Source organism: Drosophila yakuba, chromosome 2L, assembly GCF_016746365.2.
Source record: "Drosophila yakuba strain Tai18E2 chromosome 2L, Prin_Dyak_Tai18E2_2.1, whole genome shotgun sequence".
Classification (NCBI taxonomy): domain Eukaryota; kingdom Metazoa; phylum Arthropoda; class Insecta; order Diptera; family Drosophilidae; genus Drosophila; species Drosophila yakuba.
In genome coordinates, this window is record NC_052527.2 from 3,385,683 (window position 1) to 3,407,945 (window position 22,263).

The 22,263-nt window shown below is 42.3% G+C and overlaps 1 protein-coding gene across 2 annotated transcripts; it reads right to left on the reverse strand.

The window, feature by feature from the left end:
• Positions 1–68: 68 nt before the first annotated feature.
• On the reverse strand, positions 69–20,316 carry LOC6526709 (ABC transporter G family member 21). Of its 2 annotated transcripts, XM_002087776.4 has the most exons (9): positions 19,943–20,316; positions 17,949–19,188; positions 3,298–3,504; positions 2,607–3,018; positions 2,286–2,541; positions 1,584–2,222; positions 1,365–1,521; positions 1,037–1,303; positions 69–973 (listed from the first exon to the last, which is right to left on the reverse strand). In XM_002087776.4, the coding sequence occupies exons 2-9, from the start codon at positions 18,866–18,868 to the stop codon at positions 778–780; spliced, it is 3,054 nt and encodes a 1,017-aa protein (XP_002087812.1). In that variant the 5' UTR covers positions 18,869–19,188; positions 19,943–20,316; the 3' UTR covers positions 69–777. The 2 variants fall into 2 exon arrangements, with proteins under 2 accessions (XP_002087812.1, XP_015053285.1); XM_015197799.2 differs by lacking the exons at positions 17,949–19,188; positions 19,943–20,316 and having other exon boundaries at positions 3,315–3,455.
• Positions 20,317–22,263: the final 1,947 nt, after the last annotated feature.

Sequence of the window (22,263 nt, forward strand, 5' to 3'; positions counted from 1 at the left end):
GTTTACATTTTCATGTATATTTAAATAAGTTTAGTTACATATAATTAGATAATATAAACAAAATACGATTTATGCCGTAGGCTCAAACATTCTGATGCTATTCTATTTTCATTTTTTAATTACATAGTTGGCTATACAATTCATCGGACAAGCACAATTCACTAATGCTGCCCCGTTTAAAACTAATTAAAAAACTAGCATACTAAATCACAGTGTTTTTTCCCAAGCGAAAAAAAGTTTGCAATATTCTACAAAATTACTAGCATTTCATTATAAACATACAGTATATATATATATATATATATATATATATATTTGTGGGTGCGCGGGTGGTGTGGAAATTGGGCAGCCTGCAGCAATATTTCTTGGGGCTTTTAAAACGTACAATAAAACAATTAAAGTTGGGCTTTCCACCATCTTTCTCTCTCTCTTGTGTTTCAGCGGCAAAAATAGCGATTAATAACATAAACGGCCAACAATTAAAATGCGTAAAACAAAACAAAGATAAACGTTTACCGCCCTACCGCAGACCACGTTTAAACTATAATAGTAGGTTGTAAGGATAATGGTAGTTATACTCGCAGTAATAGCTAAACATACATGGTGTGGCTTGAAAGTAATTGAATCACAAAATTGGCGCAATTTTAGCAAGTTTGTTCAGTTTGTTCAGTTGTAGCGGCTTAGCAATGGTGGGCACTACTCTAATTACGTATCACTGGTTCGATGTCTGCACAAAATAGATATTGATATTGATATGGATATACACATATATAGATATCACGTCTTTTTGGGGCATCGCAGGTAGCGCAACACCGCGTATCCCAGTACCCGGAATACCAGGAAGAACATCATCAGGATCAGCGTATTCAGCCAGAGCGGTGATGTCGAGTTTTGGGCTTTGAGTATTTCCTCGTATGGAATGAATTCGGTTGATTGCTGTTTGCAAATCTCGTAGCTGCTGGGCGAGCCACAACTGAAAACATATCAGATTATTATAGAAAATAAGTAACATTCAAATAGTTTCGTATTATCATACCCAATAGCCGCTCCCTCGCGAAACTCGAGTATCTGCATGTTCTGGTAGGCGTAGTGGATCATGGACGTGTACCGGATCCAGCTGAGCCCCTCCGGAATGCGAGAAGACAGGTAACCGCCGAACAGCTGGGTGGCCAGCGTGTACAGGGCACTCAGGGTGATGCTCACGTTCATGTCCATGCAGCAGGCTCCAATGAAGAAGCCCACGCTCTGGGCCACAATCGTGTTGATCAGCAGGAAGATGAGCATCAGGAAGAACAGCTTCAAGCTGAAAGACAACAATACGCAATAAGCTATGCATTTCCCAATTGCTGAAATAAGCAACTCACCTAGTGCAGCCCAGCATGGGATAGCTGATCATGAGGTAGACCGTGGGCAAAGTGATCACCAAGGGCAGCTCGGCACACATTTTGGCCAGATAGTAGGCGGATAGTCGGTAGGCTCCGGAGCGGCGTTCCTTGCTCACCACCTCGCGTTCCGAGGGGACTGTAAGTAACAAGGATCAATAAGGGACAATGCTTTCCGTTCGCAATCCCAACCAGACTCACATGAATTGAGGGCCCCAAAGAGGGCGAAGAGCATCCAGTAGGTCTGTGAGAAGAACATCCAACCCTGGAGGTCGTGCAGGAATTCCTCGGTTCGCGGCAGCTGGAACCAAATGGCACCGGCCATCAGCGCCAGTCCGATGGTCTGGAACCAATTGAGCTTGGAGAGCATGCGCGGTTTGGCCTCCCGGAAATTGCGGCTCGAGAGGACGCAGAACTGGGTGTGGAAGCTGGTGGGATAGGACAGCCAGTCGTCATCCGCCGCATGTCCCGCCCCACTGCCGGCACTATAGGAATGACACTCGCTGGAGGCGCAGGAACTGAAGTTGGACTGCGAGTCTGCGGCACACCACACCAGGTGCTGGGCCGCCTCCTCGTCCTCCTCCACGCGGCAGCCGTTGCTTGTGTGGTGCAGGTTCTCGTACTGGTGATGGTGCCGGTTGGAGCGGTGATTGTAATAGTTATTTATGATGTCGTCGATCAGGATGCTGTCCGCTTGCTTCTTGCCCTTCGCACCCGCAACGCTGACCTGGTTATGGTGGCTATTCGTGATGCAGTTGCGGTTCAGATAGTTGCCATGCGACTCCTTGGCGGCTATGAAGAGCTTCTCGCGGATATCCGGATGCGATTTCAGTTGCTCCACTGAAAAGTGAAGAAAAATGGCTTAAAAAAGACTCCTTTTATATAATTTATTTGAACACTTACACACAAAATCGGCGGGATTGTAGTGCGGCTTGATGGTGACCCCGATGTCCTCGAAGTGGCGGTAGATGTTCTGCACGTCCCCGAAGTAAGCGGTGCGTCCTTGGTGGAGCAGGAGCAGCTTGTCGAACATGTGGAACATCTGGGACGAAGGCTGGTGCACGCTGATCACGATGGTCTTCTGCTCCAGCTGGGCGTACCGCTTCAGGACCTTCATCAGCGAAATGGCCGAGTGGCTGTCCAGTCCAGAAGTGGGTTCCTGCCAGGGATCACACAAGACGAATCATTAAAATGTGCACTTAAAATAGCAAACCAGCCACTTACATCGAGGAGCATGAGCAGAGGATTGGTCAGCAGTTCGCAGGCGATGTTCGCCCGTTTCTTCTCGCCGCCCGAGAGTCCGCGGTTGAGGTAATCCCCGAACTTGGTCTGCTGACAGCAACCCAATTCCAGGGCCTCCAGTATGTGGTCCACCTGGCGCATCTTCTCCGCCCGCGGCATTGATTCCGGCAGTCGCAGCAGCGCCGTATAGACCACCGTTTCGCGGAGCGTCAGTTGCGGAAAGAAGATCTCCTCCTGGAGGACATAGCCGATCCTGCGGCGCCACTTTTTGGTCAACGGCTCACGATTGAGGAACACACTGCCGCTGTCAATGTGGCGCTGGCCACTGAGGCAGTCCAGCAGAGTGGTCTTCCCGCTGCCCGAAGGACCCATGATGGCCAGGACCTCGCAGGGACTACAACAGAAAGGATGACAAAGGTTACGGATATTACGAACTTCTGGTTAATGCTGCCAACTTCTACACTTGCTTTAAAAATGGCACAAAAATGCCGTTTACATTTCAGTTCAAGGCTTAAAGCCATTTGTACATTATGTAAATTTCATTGAGAAACTGCTTTGCAAGACGGTTTCCAATTCATTTGATTAAGTTTCAAGTGCACACGTGAAGTTGGCGGCACAGCAATTAATGAATTATTCGCGCTTTTCAGGGCTCTCGTTCCGTTGATCTTGTTACCTGACGAATCCACTCACATCGGAAAGTATTTGGCGCTCGTTGTGCAGGACGTTCAGGTTCTGGAAGGTCAGCTGCAGACTGTGTTGGGGCTGATTCTGGGGGTGGTGATGTGGGTGGTGGCTGTTGCAGATGTTGATGTTGTGATGCTGCTTCTGCTGATTGACCGCAGACTTCTCAAAGTGGTACGACAAGGAGGCTGGTGAGTTACTGCAAAATAAAGGAGTGATATTCTATTAACCTCCAATGAAATCCGGATTTTAAGTTTTATGCTTCAGTGTAAATTTGGAGATTTCGTCTAAAGACTCCCTTTATTCCAGCCAACCCCTATCATTGAACTTTTTGTACTTATTTTTGTGTGTATTATCAGACTGAGGAATGGAACGCCACAAACCTTTTGTTGATGTTCGTGCGAAACAAAACAAAACACAAGTCAATGTCCCCGTCGCGGGCAGGCAAAAGTAAAATCAGTGCGACAAAAGTCGGGGGATATGGCGTACAACAATACAGTTACTCGGTACCGCTCTTGTTCCCACTGTCAACTGTTATCGCCGATATCACGTTCACATGTGTGGCGGTCGCATTATCACTCACTCAAACACTGAAACACTCGAACGCACACACACATGTACCCTCGGAGAGCGAGATGATCGGCAGGGAAATGGAAAATGGAAAATGGAAATGGAGTCGTGCGTGCTCGTAACTCTCTGGCGATACCCAGTACTCGGAGTGAGTGGGGCATATTGGTTTTCGGGATCTCACTTATGTATCTGTAAAGTTAAGGTATACCTTACTATACTATAGCAAGTTCTCATTTAATTTGAAAGGGAAGTGCACAAATGAATAATATTTAGAATTCCCTGGTTGCCTATTTTTTCCCAGTGTATCGCTCAGCTTGTAGCAATAATGACCCAAACAATATAATTTGAGTGGTTTTAAAATGATGCCGGGTATCATGGAGTCGGAAAATCTTACTGGCTTTCTTCTTCTGTCTCTCGACTCTCGGTCAATGTTTCGACTTTACTCCCACTACACAGATACAACACACGCACACAGATACAGCGCACGCACGCACACACACAAACACACACACACACACACACACACACACACAGGCAGATACCAAGACGGAGTCAATAGCCTCTTGTACGCTGGATTCTACCCTGTTCTTGTGTACCTATCAAATTTATTTAAATATTTCACTCGCCTGGGCAGATGGGCCCTCCGAGTTTTGAATAGACCGTAGATAACGCCGTTATAGTTATAACATCTATTTCTGGATCTATATCATCGCAGCCGCGGCCATCAGCCATCAGCATCAAATTATTCGACCAAGAGCAGCAAATTTCATTTACAAATTATACAGAAATGTAAATTTCCGCCGATCGACTCCGGTAGGCGCCGAAAGTAAATAGAGAGTCCGGTCGAGTGCATTGAACCACACACACACGCTGCGTGTGAGTGCGAGCGGGACGGCTGAGGCGGTACATGAGGGGGGGCGGGGGCGGTGGCGGTGGCGTTGCCGGTGTCGGTGCCGCAGAGGGAAAGGGACGGCTATAGAGGAGGGGGGCCCGAGTGGGGGTCAATGCAGTCAGCAGACAACAACGACAAACAAAGCCAGCACACTCACAGATACCCACGCACACCATCGCAGCCAGCGCACGCACTCGCACTCGCACAGGCTGCATGCAAAGTATCTGATGAATACATTTTATTTTTATGTGCTTTTTCTGCCTGCCATCAGCAGTACCCAAGTTGCCCAAGTTCCCTCGCTCCACAGTGTATTACAATAGCCAATGTCCGGGTCGGAGAGTCAGCACAAGACATAGAGGTCCTCAATCTAATTATCTATTGAATGTTCCAAAATTGAACTTTTGATGCAGATACAAAAGGAGATCCTTCTGAAAAGTCTGGCCAGGAATTTTAACTCTTACAAAACAAGTAGTTTGGTTAGTGAGAAACACATTTCCATTGCTGCTCTTGTTACTTCTTCGAATCAGACTTGCTCGGAATAAAAGAATCTTGCCAAAGCGTGCAGAAAATATATAATTTAGCTATATTTTTAAATTAATTGGCTCTGCTGGTTGTTTGAATTCGTTTCTGGGAAATTGAATACTTTCGCCCCATGAAAGAAACTGCGGAACCAACTTTCCAAAACTAAATCGCTGCCAGAAGAGGATGGTGCGTCGATGGTCGACTTCCCACTAAGCTGAGCTCACCAACAGCTTCTTCGAACTACTGACCCCCTTTCTGTGCACTTTTCGCATGACACCATTTTCACAAAAAATGCGACTTATGCATTATACAACAATTTTGTAGCTTAGCTGGCAAGACACTTGACCTTGCACTCGGGGTCATTTCACACGCGCCAAATGCTCGCATTGCGGGGGAGAAACTGTCGAAGTGTCTGGAAAAGTGTACAAAAAGTGTGCTGGCTTCTGCAACTGACGAACAAACTTTCTTTTGGACTACAAGCGACTTTTCAGTGGTGCTGGGCAGTTGGGTAATGTGCCGAAGATCACGTAGTCCATCAGAACCACCTTTTCACTTCGTAGAACTCAACTTATGTAAATGATACTTTTAAGTTGAACGAGTCAAATGCAGCATATTAAAGTTCTCACAAGGTCACAGGCAGTCAACTTATATTCCCTGTGGAGTCTGGCAGATACAAGCTCTATCTTTTACTAATGAAGAGAAGTTTAAGAAGTTAAGAAAACTTGCTGTGAAAGCATTATCCTTTCAAACAACAACTGCCAGTTAGTACAGTCAGTTAGCCATCATAGTTTAGCCAGCAATAAGTTTGATATCAGCTAGTAAACTCTTGGTGCGAATACCCAAGTACTTAGCAAATCAAATATAATCTCATGGCGAACTGCTAGTTTCCGGAGCACGCTGCCAAAAAGTCTGGCGAAGCCATTAGCTTCACAGCGACTTCCTCAAAGTTTCCCCAGACTCAATTATTTACGTAATTAGCCAGCGTGACCTCCTCTGCGGGCCAAGAAAGCTAGCTTACTGACCAAGTAACCGGCTAACAATTTACCTAACCCACGGCTATGATGCCATTTCTTATTTCCTTACTTATTTGCCCCTTTTTTTTTTTGGCTCTTGATTAAGGCCAGCAGCACAAGAGAAAAAAACTAAATCTTGGTCTTTTGGCGTCGCTTTCGTGGGGGGAACTCTCCTCGAGGAACTGGAACTGGCTTCTTGAATACGCGAAAAGGTTATTGACTTTTACAACAAGCAAAACAGACGCCAAAATAAAGCAGCAACGGCAACAACAGCAACGACAACAAAACAAAATAATATAATTCACACACATGCAAAGAAAGAGGGAGAAAGGTGGAGAAAGAGCAGGATGGAGGCACCGCAAAAATTACGTGAAAGTTTGGCATTGCATACAGATCTCACTATGTGCATGTGTGTGAGAGTATGTGCGTGTTAGTATGCGTGCTAGTGTGTGTAGCACGCAATCAAAAGAAACAATTTTGAAATTCTTATCTCGTTTTTTTTGCGGTTTTTAATATGAGTTTTTGTTGCCCATTGTATTTGTGAATACATTGACCGATATTAAACAAGTTGCCAAATAAAACAGATGATCGCTGTTATCGCTTATTTATTAAGCTCACATTGTACAGCTTATAAAATAATTAAAAAACACATATGTACTCCATGTTAAATTTAAAAAAGAATATAAAATCTCAAGAGGTTTTAACAATTTTTTAAAGCTTGCCAGCAAAAACACCTATTTTTGTGAACCCAACTGTGCAAGGGCTTGAAGAGTTCATTGACTTTGACTTTTGCCTGTGCCTTTGTTATGCTTTTTATTTTGTTTGTTTTTTGTGTTTTGGTGGGTTCATAATTTCAATATAAATAGATGAATAGAAAACAAAGTGATTTAAAAAAATTGGGTCACCGAATTTGTGCAATTTATTTGATGTTCTGCTTTTAATTAAAAATTTTGTCGTGCTTTTTTGCGTCGCTCTGCTTTCATTGAACTTCCTAAAACATTTGGCAGAAATTCCTGATTGTCGCGTCATTGTCATTGTTTTTTAATTTTATTTTTGCCCAATTTATATGAGTTTTGTTTCGTAGCTATGACCACGCTCAATTGAATTTTTATTTGCTTCTTTCTTTGTGTGCCTGCTCCTCCTGCTTCCTCTTCATTGACTGGTTTTATTTTCTTCGGCTTTTTTGCGTGTTACTGACCCAATTCTTTTGCCAGTATTTCTTTCGATTTTTTTTTCTTTCTTTTTTTTTACTTGTATTTGTTGCGTGTTTGATGCGGCTCTTCTTGGACTGAATTTTTGTTTTTTAGTTTTTTCGTTGATCATTTCTTTTTGATTTGTTATTTATTGCCGGCTTAATTTGTGGCCTTCCACTGCGACCGGGGAAACTATTCAAATGTGATGGGCATTTGTGTGCGATTTTTGTTTTGCACATTTAACAAATGTGCCAAGGCTTTTCGGTTCGGGTTTCTTTAAGTCGGGACTGGAATCGCCAATAGCCAATCGCCCATCGCCAATGGCAATCGGGGAAATGCAGGTCAACCGAAAGAGAGTGGCAAGATCGGCGACTGCCGGCAGAACAACATGTCGTATACGTAATTTATGCATGCATATCATGCATATTGATATCAAGTATCCGCGCGCGAATACCAGTTTCCCAAAGTTCTCTCTCTTTTTTTTCAGCATGCCATGTGGGTGTTTTGAGCTTCTTGGTTATTTATTTATTTTTCGACTCGTTTAATTGAATTGGAAAGGTGGTCGTGAAGAAGGGGGAAATGATGATAGCGATAGAAAGCAGAACCCCAACTAAACCAAACTACTTTCAGAGTTGACCAACTTTTGTGCCATCGGCTTAAACCAATTGCACTTATCGCACATCCTAGAATACTGAAGGACCCTGACTAGACCGTCTCTCAGAGGTATGCTACATTTCTCGTTTGCCAATTCTATTGTATTTTCAATGCATCTGACACAGAGGAAACTGGTGTCATGTAAGCCCCTTTCTTGGTGAAATGCTTTGCATTGGAGTTCAATGTGACTGGTAGCAAGTTAGCTGATATACACACATGCACAGCAACCCAGCAAGTTGGCCTTTAAGCCCACCCAACGACCTGGGTGCAGAGTTACATAACTTTCCGGGCGCCGTCAGTGAAATGTGAGGTCAAAGCTATTGAGAGAGGTGAGAGGGGGTTTATGCCAAAGAGGGTAGACGAAGTCGAGTCGAGTCAAGTAGCACTTGTTGCGCGCCACTTGACTTCGAGAGGGGGATGACTGGGTGGGTGCTATTTATCTGATGCCACTTGGGGGCAGGAAGCGAATATCGCGCATACGACATGTGTTCGCTTTTTGTTTGCCAGCAAGCCATTCGCTAGGAATGAGTGTTTTCGAGCATAGCAGGCAGACGCCTGGTTCAAGTTGCAATAAAGATTCAAAACGCAGATGAACAGATGAAATGGCAGCGGCTGTGTCGTGACTTTTCAAGCGAGATATATGGCAAACGAAACAAGAAAGCGCTTTCTTCTTTCGGGCTTGGGCTTGGGCTGCCTCCGCAGCCTCAACCACTGCGGTTTCACGAACTTTCACGTCATTGTGTGGTAATTAGCTGAGCTGGGAATTATGCTTCCTAGTTGGCAATTGATTGGCATCCATCTGGGGCGTCACCTCCTCACCAATCCACCAGCTCACCATCTTACCATCACACCAGCTCACCCGATCAGCCAGGCTGAGAGATCTGGGTATGTGTATAATTTAGCATATTAATTGACACAGTTTCTAGTGTTTCTTTCTTTGCTGTTTTTCTGCAGCTCTGGCAGCTCACGCACTTTCTCTCGATGCTTCAAGAAACTTTATGAACTATGTAAAAATTATAAAAATGCTGTTGAAATTGCATGGCGAGAGAAAAAAAAACAACCAACAAAAAAATGTCACAAGAAAGCAGCCGCAAAGTGAAAGAAAATACTAAATGCAATTTATTAGCTGAAAGTGTCACTGCAATTGGGTCAACGCAATCACCTGAGAATTCCCATCCTATACACATACACACACCTGTCCGCCCGACGACACAACCGATTTCCACCTGCAGTTGCATCACCTCATTTAACAGTTAAGACGCCAATATATAGACGTAGTTAAAGCCAGGCACAAAAAACTAATGGTGTGAATTAGTTGCTCAAATATTGAACATGCAGTTGAGTGCGATTTTGGTTGCCGTTGCCGTTGCCATTGCTGAAAGGGAAATAAATAGCGGAAAAGCAAACAGTTTTTGCCTCAACCAATTAAATGGAAAAGGCTCGTTAAAAGAACATTGGGTAGCTTTAAAAAAAATCAGACAAATCACCGCATTAAAAGCTGGGAAATTGTTTAATCGGTTTCTGCAAGTTTATAAATGAATAAAAAGCAAAGTCCTGAAAATCAGATTAAAGTTGGAGAAGCGTGCGCCAATAAAGCGCCCACCGAAGCACTTTTTCCTCACCAAAGCAACTTGCATATTAATTTTCAAAGGCACTTTTTTCAGTAAGCTTTTTGCAGCAATTTTCCTACGAAAAAAAAAAACGAATAGGAAGTTTTAGTATGCAGCAGAACAGGCAAATATGGAAGGCGATAATCAACTGACGACACAGCCCACACCAAAGGCAATTTGAGAAAAGAAAACCGAGTGAAACTGGGGAAAATGCCGACACAAAAATCTCTTTGACTGCGGAAAATGAGGCAGCGAAATGCCGTAAACAATGCAACCGGCGAAAGGCGGAGAAAAGTCTAAGGCATCTGCAACTTTGTACACAACATGTGCATATTCAGCTGATTCCCCCAAAACACCAAAGCTCCATAAATATCGCGCACTTTTCGTGGCCTTGCGGCTGTCAGAAGTGTATCCCAATATCCCAAAGACATCTGTACTATAGTATCTGCATTTGACAGCTGGGCATCCCAATTCAATTTGGGCCAATTTTCCACTGCGAGCCAGACAATTAAGTGGACACTGAACTTTGCTGGCCCGAAATTGGCTTGTCAAGCTTTCCATCACTAATTAATATCAACTTGCTTAGCTTGGTACGGTGAAAATTGATTTTCAATTAGCAAATATTGGCTTGAATTGCAATTCTTTGAGCTACAATTAAAAACAAGCCCGTAGAAAATCTCTCTCAATTAATAGTGTAATCTAAATACATAAATATGGGTTTAAATTTAGCTTAAACGTAGCTTGTTTCTTTACGTTCCAAATATGTTTTTAATGCCAGTTATTAAAGTCGTTGAGCTTGTTTCGCTCGCCCATTTACGGTAAATAGCCAAATTACACTGCGATTCGGTACGCCCCCCTTCCGCCCTTTTGATGCCGTAATTTGAGGGCGTGGTTGTTAAAATTATATGGTACAAGCCGACTTAATGACTTCACCCAGTTGTCGGAAATTTCTGCTTAATTCGTTAGCATGCGTTTCATGAGAAAAGCTCGCTTTGAAATTTAAATAAATCGTACATGGCTGCTGAAATGTATAGAGTTACAAGTAAAGGCTGCATTTGTAATCTCTTCTTATTTTGTAAACATTTAAAGATTTAAAGCAAAGATTTTACCAAATTTAGATGGTCTGTATAATTCCTGAAATAAGCCATGACTAATAAGTGAAAAAGTGCAGTATCAGCAGAAGGAGAAGCAGAAATCCTGGTTGCAATATACAAGTATACAAATTCCTCGATCGTTGTCTGGTGTCAATAAAGCCGCCTGAATAATGGCAAATAGCCTGGCCAAGAGGAGGATTGGGAGCGCAATGGAAAAGGCGATGAATAAGCGAAAAGGAGAGGGTGATAAGAGGGTGGAAAGGGGAGGGAGGGTGGCGGAAAGGAGGATAAGCGAAATAGAATGAAGCGATGCGAAATGAAATGCAACAACGTAAACAACACAAACCACAAGTTGCAGGGCACAGCGAAGGCGAAAAACAAACAAACAAACAAACAAGCAAACACACAAGTGATGGGGCATTAGGGAGGCGGGGGAAAGGAGGGAGAAGAGGGAGAAGAGGGAAAGAGGCGAGAAGCGCTAAACAACAACCATATCGCAAAGGAAGAAGCAGCACAAATGAAACGTGCGAATGGCGCCCAACGTCGACGCCAGCAGAGCAGCGGCAGCGACAGCGGCAGAGGCCATTGAACCTGCAAGTGGAGCTCAGAATTGGCGAAAGTGAAGACCCACTGCCGCAGGCGGAAGCGAGACAGATGCCGAGGCTCGAGCGAGACGCACAACACACGATCTTCAGTCGCGCGTTGTTGCTGTTATTGTTGTTGCTGCTGCGATGACGCAGTCTTCAGATGGCAACAAAAATAACAATAATACCAAAGAGATCTAACGCACTCCGAAATACCCTATGAAACTGTGAGAGAAGTTGGTAGTAGTAACTGAAATCAGTCGTTTGTACTGTTGTGCTTGAGCTGAATGCTCTAATATTGTAAATACTTCTTATAGAGTAACTTCTTAAGAGAAACAAAAGCTAAGATACCCGATTTGCTACCAGCGAGGGTACTCAAACAATGTGATGATGCTGCAGAAACAAGAAGACGCGATTAGAAGAAGTGGCCTGCAGATGCTGCAAGAAGTGGCTTCAGAAGAATTCGAGAGCAGAGAGACACACTGACTGACTGACTGAATGACTGACTAACTGACTAACTCTGGAAACTGAGCAGAAGATTCTGCTTCATCATCATTAAGTTGATTATCATTGGGCCGGCTTTAATGCAGGCGCTTCTTGGAAGTGAACACGACCACCGAAAATAAAAGAAGAAAGATCCCCAAACGGCTTAAAAGCGAAAGAACCCGAGAAATTCTGAAATTCTTGATCGCATCGCGCACACGCAGCGTGCGAGCGAAAGAGACGGCACGCTTGGGGGGGCAATTTGTTTAAAATGTAGGTCTATGGGTTTCACGAAATCCTCCATGGGGCACGGGGCACGGAGCACGGGGCATCCAGACCCCTTGGCAACGGATCACAGATGGCTCACAGCTCAGAAAGAACGAAAAGAGAAGGTTTAAGTGGTTTTTGGCTTTTCCTCCATTATTTGGCCAAGAGTTCTTCTCTGCTGGCCAGGCACGCAATGCCACTAAGCAAAACTGGGAGGAACTTGTATGTTTTTTTTAATAGTTCTTGCCAACGTTCTATATATTTTAACTCTTAACTTTAATAAATGCATATACTATGCCTAAGATGAAATGTTGTATCTATTTACCAACTGTTGTTCAACCAACGATAAGCAAACAAATAAAACTTAAAATAAATTGTTTATTTTATGGCGACTGGATGCTGAGGTGCCTCAAATGCAATTCTCTTGCCACAGATTCATTTGCTGTTTTTGTTTGGTTATTTATTCTGGCCTAATGTCATTACACAAAACGAATTCAGAGTGAGCCGGTGAGAAAAAAGTGAACCATAGCAATTTGTTTTATGACTCCAGCGTCTGGCAAAATGCATTTGGCATTTTATTGCTATGTCTGATTTTTATTTGAGATTTTTTATGATTTAATGCTGGTTGGCCGGGCCAAAAGGATAGTTAGACAAAATGTTTTATGTGCGTGTTATGCAACAGTTTGCAGTTTCCAAACGCTTCGCTTTGGCGCAGCAATTATCAAATGTCTGAAACGCCAACTTTTATGGGCAGGAAAAACTTGGGAGCAGTTTTATACGATTTTGAATTACAAAGTTAGTTAACGGCGTTCGTGCATTTTTATTTCTTTATTATAAGTTTATGTACGATTTCACTTGTTTATTCACAACATAACCACAGTAAAAAGCACTTTATTTCACCAAGGAAAAGGTAAACAACAAATAAAACTCCTGGTGTTTTCAATTAAATCACTTTTTGTTGACACTTCATACTGCAATGCAATTCATAACAACTGCACTTAAAAGCAGCATGTGTTTAAAAATAAAGCCGATAGATTTACACCCGCTGTGAAAATGGGGGAAAAAAATACTCATTCGCCAGGTGGGCCAGTGCAAAAACTGCCAGCCAAATAAATCAGCTAATGGCGGCGGGTTCAAGAACGTTCATTCGTTCATTCGTTCATTCGACATGAACTTGTAAAGGTCATCAAATCTTTGCCATAGAAGTGAATGCACTCGCCAACTATAACAACTATAATTTGAGCTCTTGAAAGCCGGCAATAATAAAATAACGCCAGATAAAAAGAGCGCAGCAACCGCAATTTAAACTAATTTACAACAACAACACCACCAATCGGCCACAATGGCAATGACAATAATTTATTTTTGAATACATTTTTATTCGTTTGCCGGGGAACGGCAGTGGCGTTGACAACAACAATAAAAAGGCCACAACATATGCAACTTCCAACCGCAGGCATTGAAAGAGCAACAGTGTCTCGCAGTGCTTTAAAAACTATTATAACTTTACAAAATTCAAATAAATATGCCTTTGAAAAGCTGCAAGCCAAGCATTTGAATATATTTGATGGCTTGCTTTCGAATACGTTAATATTGCAAAGCACTTTTCAATAGATTTGGAAGCAGTGTGCAGGGCATCGCCACAGTTGGTCTTCGGTTTCAGTGACTGTGACTGTGACAGTGACAGTTGTCGAAGAGCGACGTTGGCCTCCATTGCAGCGACTGCACCCCTCTCTCTTTCTGCCCCTCGTATACCCGTCTCTTTCTGGCCACCCCCCCCAGGGCTGCTCCCTCTTTCTCCTTCTCCTTTCCCTTCTTCCACCCACTCGCACTCCGATTCCCATTGCCATTCTCGATCCCAGAGAACCCCGCGCTTTCCTCACATTTCCCCACAGATCGTCGTCGTCAGTCATCATCGCCCCCGCTTCGCCCCGTCTCTTTCTTGCGGCATAGCCCCGTCTCTCTCGCGCAGCGTTTTATTGACACTGCACGCCTAACGGTAGATAAAACCCAAACAGGGCAAACAGCCCACAATGTATGCAGCCGTACCGAGCAGAACTGAGGGGAAACGGAGACACCCAGCTGCGACTCTATTTAATTTTCTATTCTAGATTAAATTATAATAAATTGCAATTTTTCTGCCTTACTTACTGCGCTCTGTTTTTTTCTCTCATTTTTTTCTGTCATTTTTTGCCTGATTTTTTTGCCCTGCATTGCGCCATGCGTTTTCCTGTTTTCGGTCGTCTGGCAATTTGTTTTGTCACGTCTCGTTGGCAGATTTTCTAGATCACAACTCGGAACCAAATGCATCTGGACGCCCACGTTTCGAAAGTACTTCAAGGTATCACTATGGCAAATCGCTGGACTTGACACAAGATATACTCGTACTTTTCTTACTACGCTAGAATTGATTGTCTTTTGTATTTCTTAAAAATTCATTTGTTTAGAGCCCAAGGTATTTGCTCTCCTGCAACCCTGAAGATGCTGAGTTCGCCAATTTTATATTATACAACAGTGGTATGTCATAGAACAAAAGCCTTTCGCATGCAAATAGCAGAAATGGGCAAGGTTCGAACAATAGATATCAGATATCTACTAGAAATCTAGCTTGAGCAGGATGCCCATGGGAGGCGCCCCCCAAAAAATTCGGGGAAGATCTTTTGTGAAGCCCACTTTGTGACAGGCAGCTGCGCCCTGTCTACCTGGCCCAATTCAACTATTCTGATCTAGCCCTCAATCCTTTCGAGCTACGAGCTACCCAAAAACGAAAAACAACGCCTGAGCTCGGATTTGGGTTCGCATCTGAGGTTCCTCCAAAAGAGATGAAACCCAACCCAAATTTAGCAACTGCGCCATTTGGAGTTTGCCTGCATTTGACGCGCCTTTAGATTTCTCCCCGTATTTATGTGTGTGTTATCATATTAAAACTTGACCTACATACGAGTTCGATAACCGGTTTGGCCAACCATTAAAATGCCGCTTGGATTGCCAAAAGTTTGCCAGCTCTGATCCTGAGGGGTTCTAATTCGCCGAGAGAAAGATTTGGTAGAAAGAGGTTTAAACACAGAGGTTTATAATTTTTCATATACCATATATTCCTTAATGTACAAAATCTTGTTGAGTAGACATTGTTCTTTGACGTCTTATGTAAAAGATTCGTATTACATCATGAAACTTGATTTTACGCCCAAAATCGAAACGCATCGAGTGTCCAAAAACTTGAAGAACCCATTTGTTTGTGTTATGTTATTTGCTCTACTCCACTTCCACTTGGAAAATAATTTTCAATAAAACTTGCGAGAATCATAAGCTAAATAAAAACAAAGTCGGAAAACAGATTTGGGCATGGATTCAATTGTTTGTGTTCAACAAAGTTCAACAAACCGTAATGGAACTTAAAACGCTTCAAATGCGAACCACATCAATTGGTTTTGGATTTTGAGAAAACTTGGTTCTTCTTGTGTTTATCGTCTGAAATTTTCGTTAAGAATTCTAAACAAATATGTGGTCTGTTTTCTCATTCAAGCACATTTGGCTTGAAAGAACTTTTAGAAACCGAAGACACTTTTAAGAATGTATGAACAGGAGGCAACACAAGTTGAGGAAAATAATTTACATGTAATGAATTAATTGAGTAATTGAAGAGATATGGAAATTATATGGAAATATTTTTGCTTGGAAACTAAAGCAAAGTTAAGCAGTGATATAAATGATGCAATTAAGTTTGTAAACCAATAAATGCACCTCAGTGTATTATTTTGAATGATCCTTTGATTGTATTGTATCTCAATCTGCAACATGTTTTTATTTGGCTCGTACGTTTGCTGCCACCAAATCGAGCATCCATCCTCTACCTTTTTTATTTATTTTCCTTTTTGTTGCTGCCAAAGCTGTTGTGGCAACAAAAACTGGTCAACTGTGAACCAATTTCAGGCCAAATTGCGACAAGAGCAACAGCAACAGCAACACTCAGTAATAATCGCAAGAGTCTCGGCGAAAATAAAACGTGCCACCAGAAAAAAAAAAAAACAAAAAGGAAAAAGATGCAGAAAATAAAATGTATTTAAATTGCTCTTCGCTCTTCGGCCAAAGAAGCAAAGCAGGGACAGATCTTGGATCTGCATTCTCGAATTGGGGGGGCAGCAACAGAAACAGAGGAGCTGAGAAACTGAGACACAGAACTGAGACTCCACTCCACTTTGAGTGCACTCTGAATCGCATAATAATTGAAAATTTATGTTAAATGCACATAATGAAGCCTGCACTCGACAGCCATCGAGCGACCCAACAATGTTCTCATTGTAATTTAATTTACTTAATTTGCCAACACATAATCGCGACTTGTGCGAACTCGAACTCGGCATTAACCCAAAGTCTGTCAGTCAGTCTCGGCCGGAGTGACAAACGAATTAAGCTGCAAAACTCAGCTCGCTGGCTAACTTAACTTTAGTTAAAACAGCACCCTCGTTGATTTTCGCAAGCACTGACCATTTCAAATGGCAATTATTATGTTGATTTTCGCAGCGTATTTGCATTGCAGCCAAACTTCAATTTGGCCACCATCAAAGGGCAAGCAATTTGCCAACAGATTTTGGGTTAATTGCATGTATTTCCGAGAAAAGCAAAAGGGAAACGAATTATGTTCATAGTTTAGATTGCATTCAGAGTGAATTAATTCATAGCAGGCTGCAATGCTGCGAAAGCATTTCGCACAAATCAAAGTTGGCTTTTTAGCTTTGCCTCGCTTTTCCATTAAACAAAAGAGACCTGCACAAAATACCCAATGTGGAAATATTCAGTGAAATAAGCGCAACAGCTGCTGCTGCAGATGAAAAACTTGTGGGTCACCATACAAAATGCAGGATGCACTGTAACCGCGTGTGTGTGTGTGTGTGTGTATTCCCCCTTAAATGCAACAAAGTTGGGAAATAACCACAAAATTGGCTTCCAGCCAAAAACCTGATCCTGGCCGAGAACTCAGTTCGCGTTGTAGTTCATTTTTTCAATGCGAAAGTGCATGCATTTTTCAGTTATTAAAACTTTTGTGTTCATTTTTTCTAGAGAGTGCGTGTGCAGATGTAGCTTTTTTAAGCCCTTGTTCTTCTCCATCTAACAAAGTTTTGCATGTCCTTCATTCTTTTTCAGATGTAATTGAGCTGGATTCACCGAAGGGTATATCCCCAACGAGCTGAGTGATACCCTAGTTAGTGCCAGGAAGCTTCAGTTCTAGAACGAGTTTTTGAGCAGATGGGCAATCAATTAATGCCTACCCTACACTGCCTGCAAAAAAACTGATAACGAGCGACACACACTGTTTCATGTAATTGAAAATCTAATGCTGGTTAAACTGCATAGACCCCAAAAAGTATCCGGCAATTGATGGTTGACTCCGAAAGCAAACTTGATAGCTGCAATGCAGAGCATCTATTCAGATAGAACCGATCCAATGCAATGGAACATAGATAGAAGTAATTTGTTCCCGCTCGAACTGTACAAAACGAGCTCCAACTCACTGTCAACCGAATGCAACCGGTTGGAAACGCCACAAATTCACACACAGAACAGTTTTTTTTTTTTTTTTTTGGAAAAATCCTGATTTACCCTTGGATCACCTCCACTTTCCCCTCCTTATTAAGACGAACTCTGCATGCAATCAGTGCGAACCAAATACAAAAAAAAACATAACACACACACACCTGAATTTATGTATGTAGGTACGAGATTGGCGCGGAAATTGGGTCACCGCTGATTGAACACTCACCTTTTGGCATCAACTAAAATGCTTTTGCCCATATTGGCCAGGCCATTGGATGACGTTAGATTATCCGTACTTGGTATCGTTGTCTGTGATGTGTGCGTAAATTCTGAGGATGTTGAGCTGGAAGATGACGACGACGACGACGACGACGTCGAAGACGCTGATGACGAGGCAGAGGAATCGCTGCTGGCCACTGAGGTTGCTGCTGCCGCATCCGATGTTGCAGGCGGGGATGCAGCACTTGCTGCTGCTGCTGCTGGCACAGCCGATGTTGCCGGCTCCACTTCGATCTGGAGGCGGCAATCGGCCACTATTTTGGCCAGATTGCGACGGCTGGCACTCACCAACGGTACCTGCTCCGTTGCCTCGTTGTCATTGTCCGATGATCCCATATCGACTGCCTCAACACTTTCCACGATCATCAAATTCATTGGCATTTTTTCGTAATGAGTCGCTGCTACTGCTGCTGCCTCACACTTTGCCTTTTTCTTGGCTTTCAGCTCCTCGGGTTCCTTTGGAATTTTCTGAATTTTTGCCAATTTGCGAGGAGCAACACAGGCGGCAGCAACTGCAACTGTTTCCTGTTTAGCTGGTAGTGTTGCTGCTTCTGCTGTTGCTGCTGCTGCTACTTTTAATGACTCCTCTACAACTTGTTCAGCTGCTCCTGCTGTCGAGTTTATTACCAACGAAGTGGCCGTCGTCGTTGTTGAATTTATAATTGCCGGCTGTTGTTGCTGCTGCTGCTGTTGTTGCTGCTGTTGTTGCTGCTGCTGATGCTGCTGCTGCTGTTGCGACTGCTGATGCTGCTGCTGATGCTGCTGCTGATGTTGCTGCTGGGTTGCCAGCGCTGCGGCTCCACCTTCTGGTATGATTGTTGCAAAAATTTGTTCGCCAAATATGAAAAGATCCTTGGAAATAATCATTATCACCTTTTTGTGAACGCTTTAGCTCGCTGTTGTTGGTTTTTGCCGCCACAGTTTAAATATACGTACGTGTGTATTGGGGGGGATTTTAAATGTAAATCTTGTTTAAATATATCTATGTGTATATACGTATACAACTTTTTGTTCGTCTTCTGCCTGCACTCGCCGCCGTAAACACGTTTCGTTTATATTAATGCATTAAACATATTTTGCCGCTGTTGGAACTTGGGTTTTTGGGGATTTCTTTAAAATTTCATAATTCCCTGGCTTGTCTGGCTCCTTTTTCTTTTTTCTTATTTCTTTTCTCGAGTTGAGGCCGACTGTAATGTGGTAAAAGCAGAAAAGAGTAGAGGTTTAATTAATATGTAAGCCAAGTGAAACAAGTTGTGATATAATTTAAAATTTTAAGAGATTACATGATAACTCAGGCTTGTTATTGAATACTCAAACTTTTATACATTTCTAGCTTTTTCGACAATGTTGTCAAAAAGTAGTTAAAAAGTCAGAAAGCCCGGAAACAAAGTAATTACTTTATTATTATGAACAATTTGTTGGTTTGCAAAAGTTTGCTGCACCATCCCAGTAAATTAAATATCAGATTGTTCACGACTTATTCATGCAAAATTTTAATTATTCACTGGAATCAGGTGCTTGCAATCTCTCACCAAAACTATTTACTTCATTTAAGGCTTCACTTATTTGGTAAAAACCTTATGCGATTTTAAAATTTCAATTAAACTTCAAAATGTTTGCCTAGACTGCCAGGAGTCGCCTCAAAAACACCGATTCTGCCCAACTTTTTGGCTTGGGAACTTTTCCGACAATTTCCTATATGCACTGCTGCCACCGGCACAGAAAAAGATAATGAAAAGGAATCGGAGAATATCGGTGAGAATCGGTGGGAATCGGGGAGAATCAGTGAGAAGTGGAGACGCCTGGCGAATTTTTGTTATATTTGTCAATTAGCCCGCGCGAAACAAAGCGCCAGAGCAAAACGTCAGTTTTCATTTTTAGCGATTTCAGTGTGTTTGAATAAAATATAAGATAAATGCAGTAATTGCAATAACAACGCACCCAAACAGCGAAGGAAGGTAATAAAATTCTTTGTTACTTTTTCGTATTTGATATTAAAAAATCGTCAGCACTTTTTTTGCAATTTAAATGATTTCTTTTCCTTTTTTTTCTCTTTCGATTTACTTATTGAACATATGTAGGTTTCTTGTAAACATTTTTGATAACACGCGTGTTAATTTTGGAAGGGGGGAATTACTGGATTTTATAAAACCGAAACGAAACACGGACAGATCGAACGAAAAAGTAAAGTAACGTAGAAACACGACGAAAAACAGAGAGCTATTCCGCTTTTCCACACAACGCGAGTTCGGCGCGCTTCAGCATTGAAGAAAACATCCAACGGCGCCCGTTGATCCGAACGTACTGAACTGATCGCGGACCGTTAAAGCTAAACGCTTGCGCCAGCGCTCCAAAAGCCGCCGCTCATTCATTCCCGTTCTCTCGCGCTCTCGCTCTCGTGCACTCTCCCCCATTCTCCCCCCGCACACCATTCTCGACGCCTACGAGTCCCACACGTGCGTATGGAGCTTGCACCGAGAAAAATCGCATTAGCATAGTTCTATGTTTTAAGTGTCGGAATGAAAGCCTAATCTAATTATGGTTTGCATTTAGAACATATGTAACAGTAAGCTTAAAAGTGAAAAAACCTGATTAGGAGTTAATAAATGTATGCAAAGAAAAAGTGCTTTATCTTTTGATACAAAACTAACTGATTACATGGGCACTAAGTATTCCCGCCTTCTTTTATGTAAAACCTATTTGATGCGAATTATAATAATAAGTAGTTTCTTTTTTTTTTAAGTGCAGCCTCTCTCTGCCTCGCTCTCTTTTTATTACATGAATGTTAAGTTATCACTGCGTACATTGCATTACAAATGTTATGGGCTTACAGCGAGATCACTTCCCCTGCTTTTCCCTAACAGTAACAGTGCTCGGCATTATGCTATCCCATATTCAGTTTCCAACGAACTTTGGCAATGTTCGTTGATTGATAAAACGGAGCAATAGAAGTTGGTTATTTAATTTGACAGATCTCGAATTTCAACTTGGTGATAGAAGTTTAAGGTCTTGGCTGGCAACCCAGAAGTCATTGAACAAGTTTCGAGACGTTTTTAGAGTAGCAAGCTGTTCTCAGGCAATTTATTGTGTCTCGCGATATGCAAAGTCTTACTTATTTCTGAGTCCGTTTTAGGTTTCGTTATCCATTGAATATAAAAACTTGGTGGTCTACAAGCCTTTATTAAGGTACAATTAAAACTAATTAAGTCTCTAGAAGATTCGCCTAGCCCACTCACTTTACAATTTCTTCTTAATGCTGTTAGGCAAATGTCCGCTTTCCAATCTTATCAGTCATTAAACTCGAGGGTAACCGCTGCGTATACGCAATTTGAATGCGTATACGTACCGTGTGTGCGTGCAATCCGCGTATACAGCTGTGTGGGTGGTTGGTGCGGGCGGGGGAAAGGGAAATCGAGAGAGGAAAAGATTACACTTAGAACTTAAAACGATAATGAAATTCTAAGGTTCAAAATGTGTCAGCTGCGCTGGGTCGTTGACCAAATCAGATGGAAAATAACGCACAATTGCATATTAGGCCTAAATAATGATGATTGTTCAGTTTGCAGCGAAATTATGAAGTTTATTGTGTGGCCATAAACTTGGAGCGAAAAAGTCGCCAAGTTGCCGCTATATTTTTTTGTCTCGTTTTCGGTGCGTAGCTCTTGGCTCTCTATAAAAAAAATTATTTTTTCCTGTTGCTGTGTTGGTGGTTTTATTGTTGTTACTTTTTTTATTTATACGCACAGTGTGCAAAATGTGCGAGACACACATACAGTGGCGCCAATTCACGCACACGCACTTGCTCTTAACCTTGAAAAAACAACACAGCCAATTTGTTGTTGCTCCCGACTTCTGGCGGCTTTCTTTTTGTTTTTGTTTCGGTTTTTTACTGAACTTTGTTTTTGTTCTACCGCTGATAAGATTCTTATTTTCTTTCTTTTTTCTCCTTAATTTGCTTTTTTCTTCTTTTTTCTTCTCTTGATGTGCGCTAGTGCGTATGGTGGGCCTTTTTTTCTGAGTGTACGTGTGAGCGTACAGCAAATATTGAATTTCTACACAAATTTTATTAGGGAATGTCGGAATGTGAATAGAGTCTTGCTATTCCATTTGGCATGTTATTTGCTAAATTTTCTATTAATTTAATTTCTTAGTCGAATATATACATATACCTATATCTGTATTTTGTACACAGCTGTGTTGAAAATTGTTGCAGAGAAAAAAGGCAAGGGTGAAGATTTGAGGTTTTTATTACAATAAGAAAT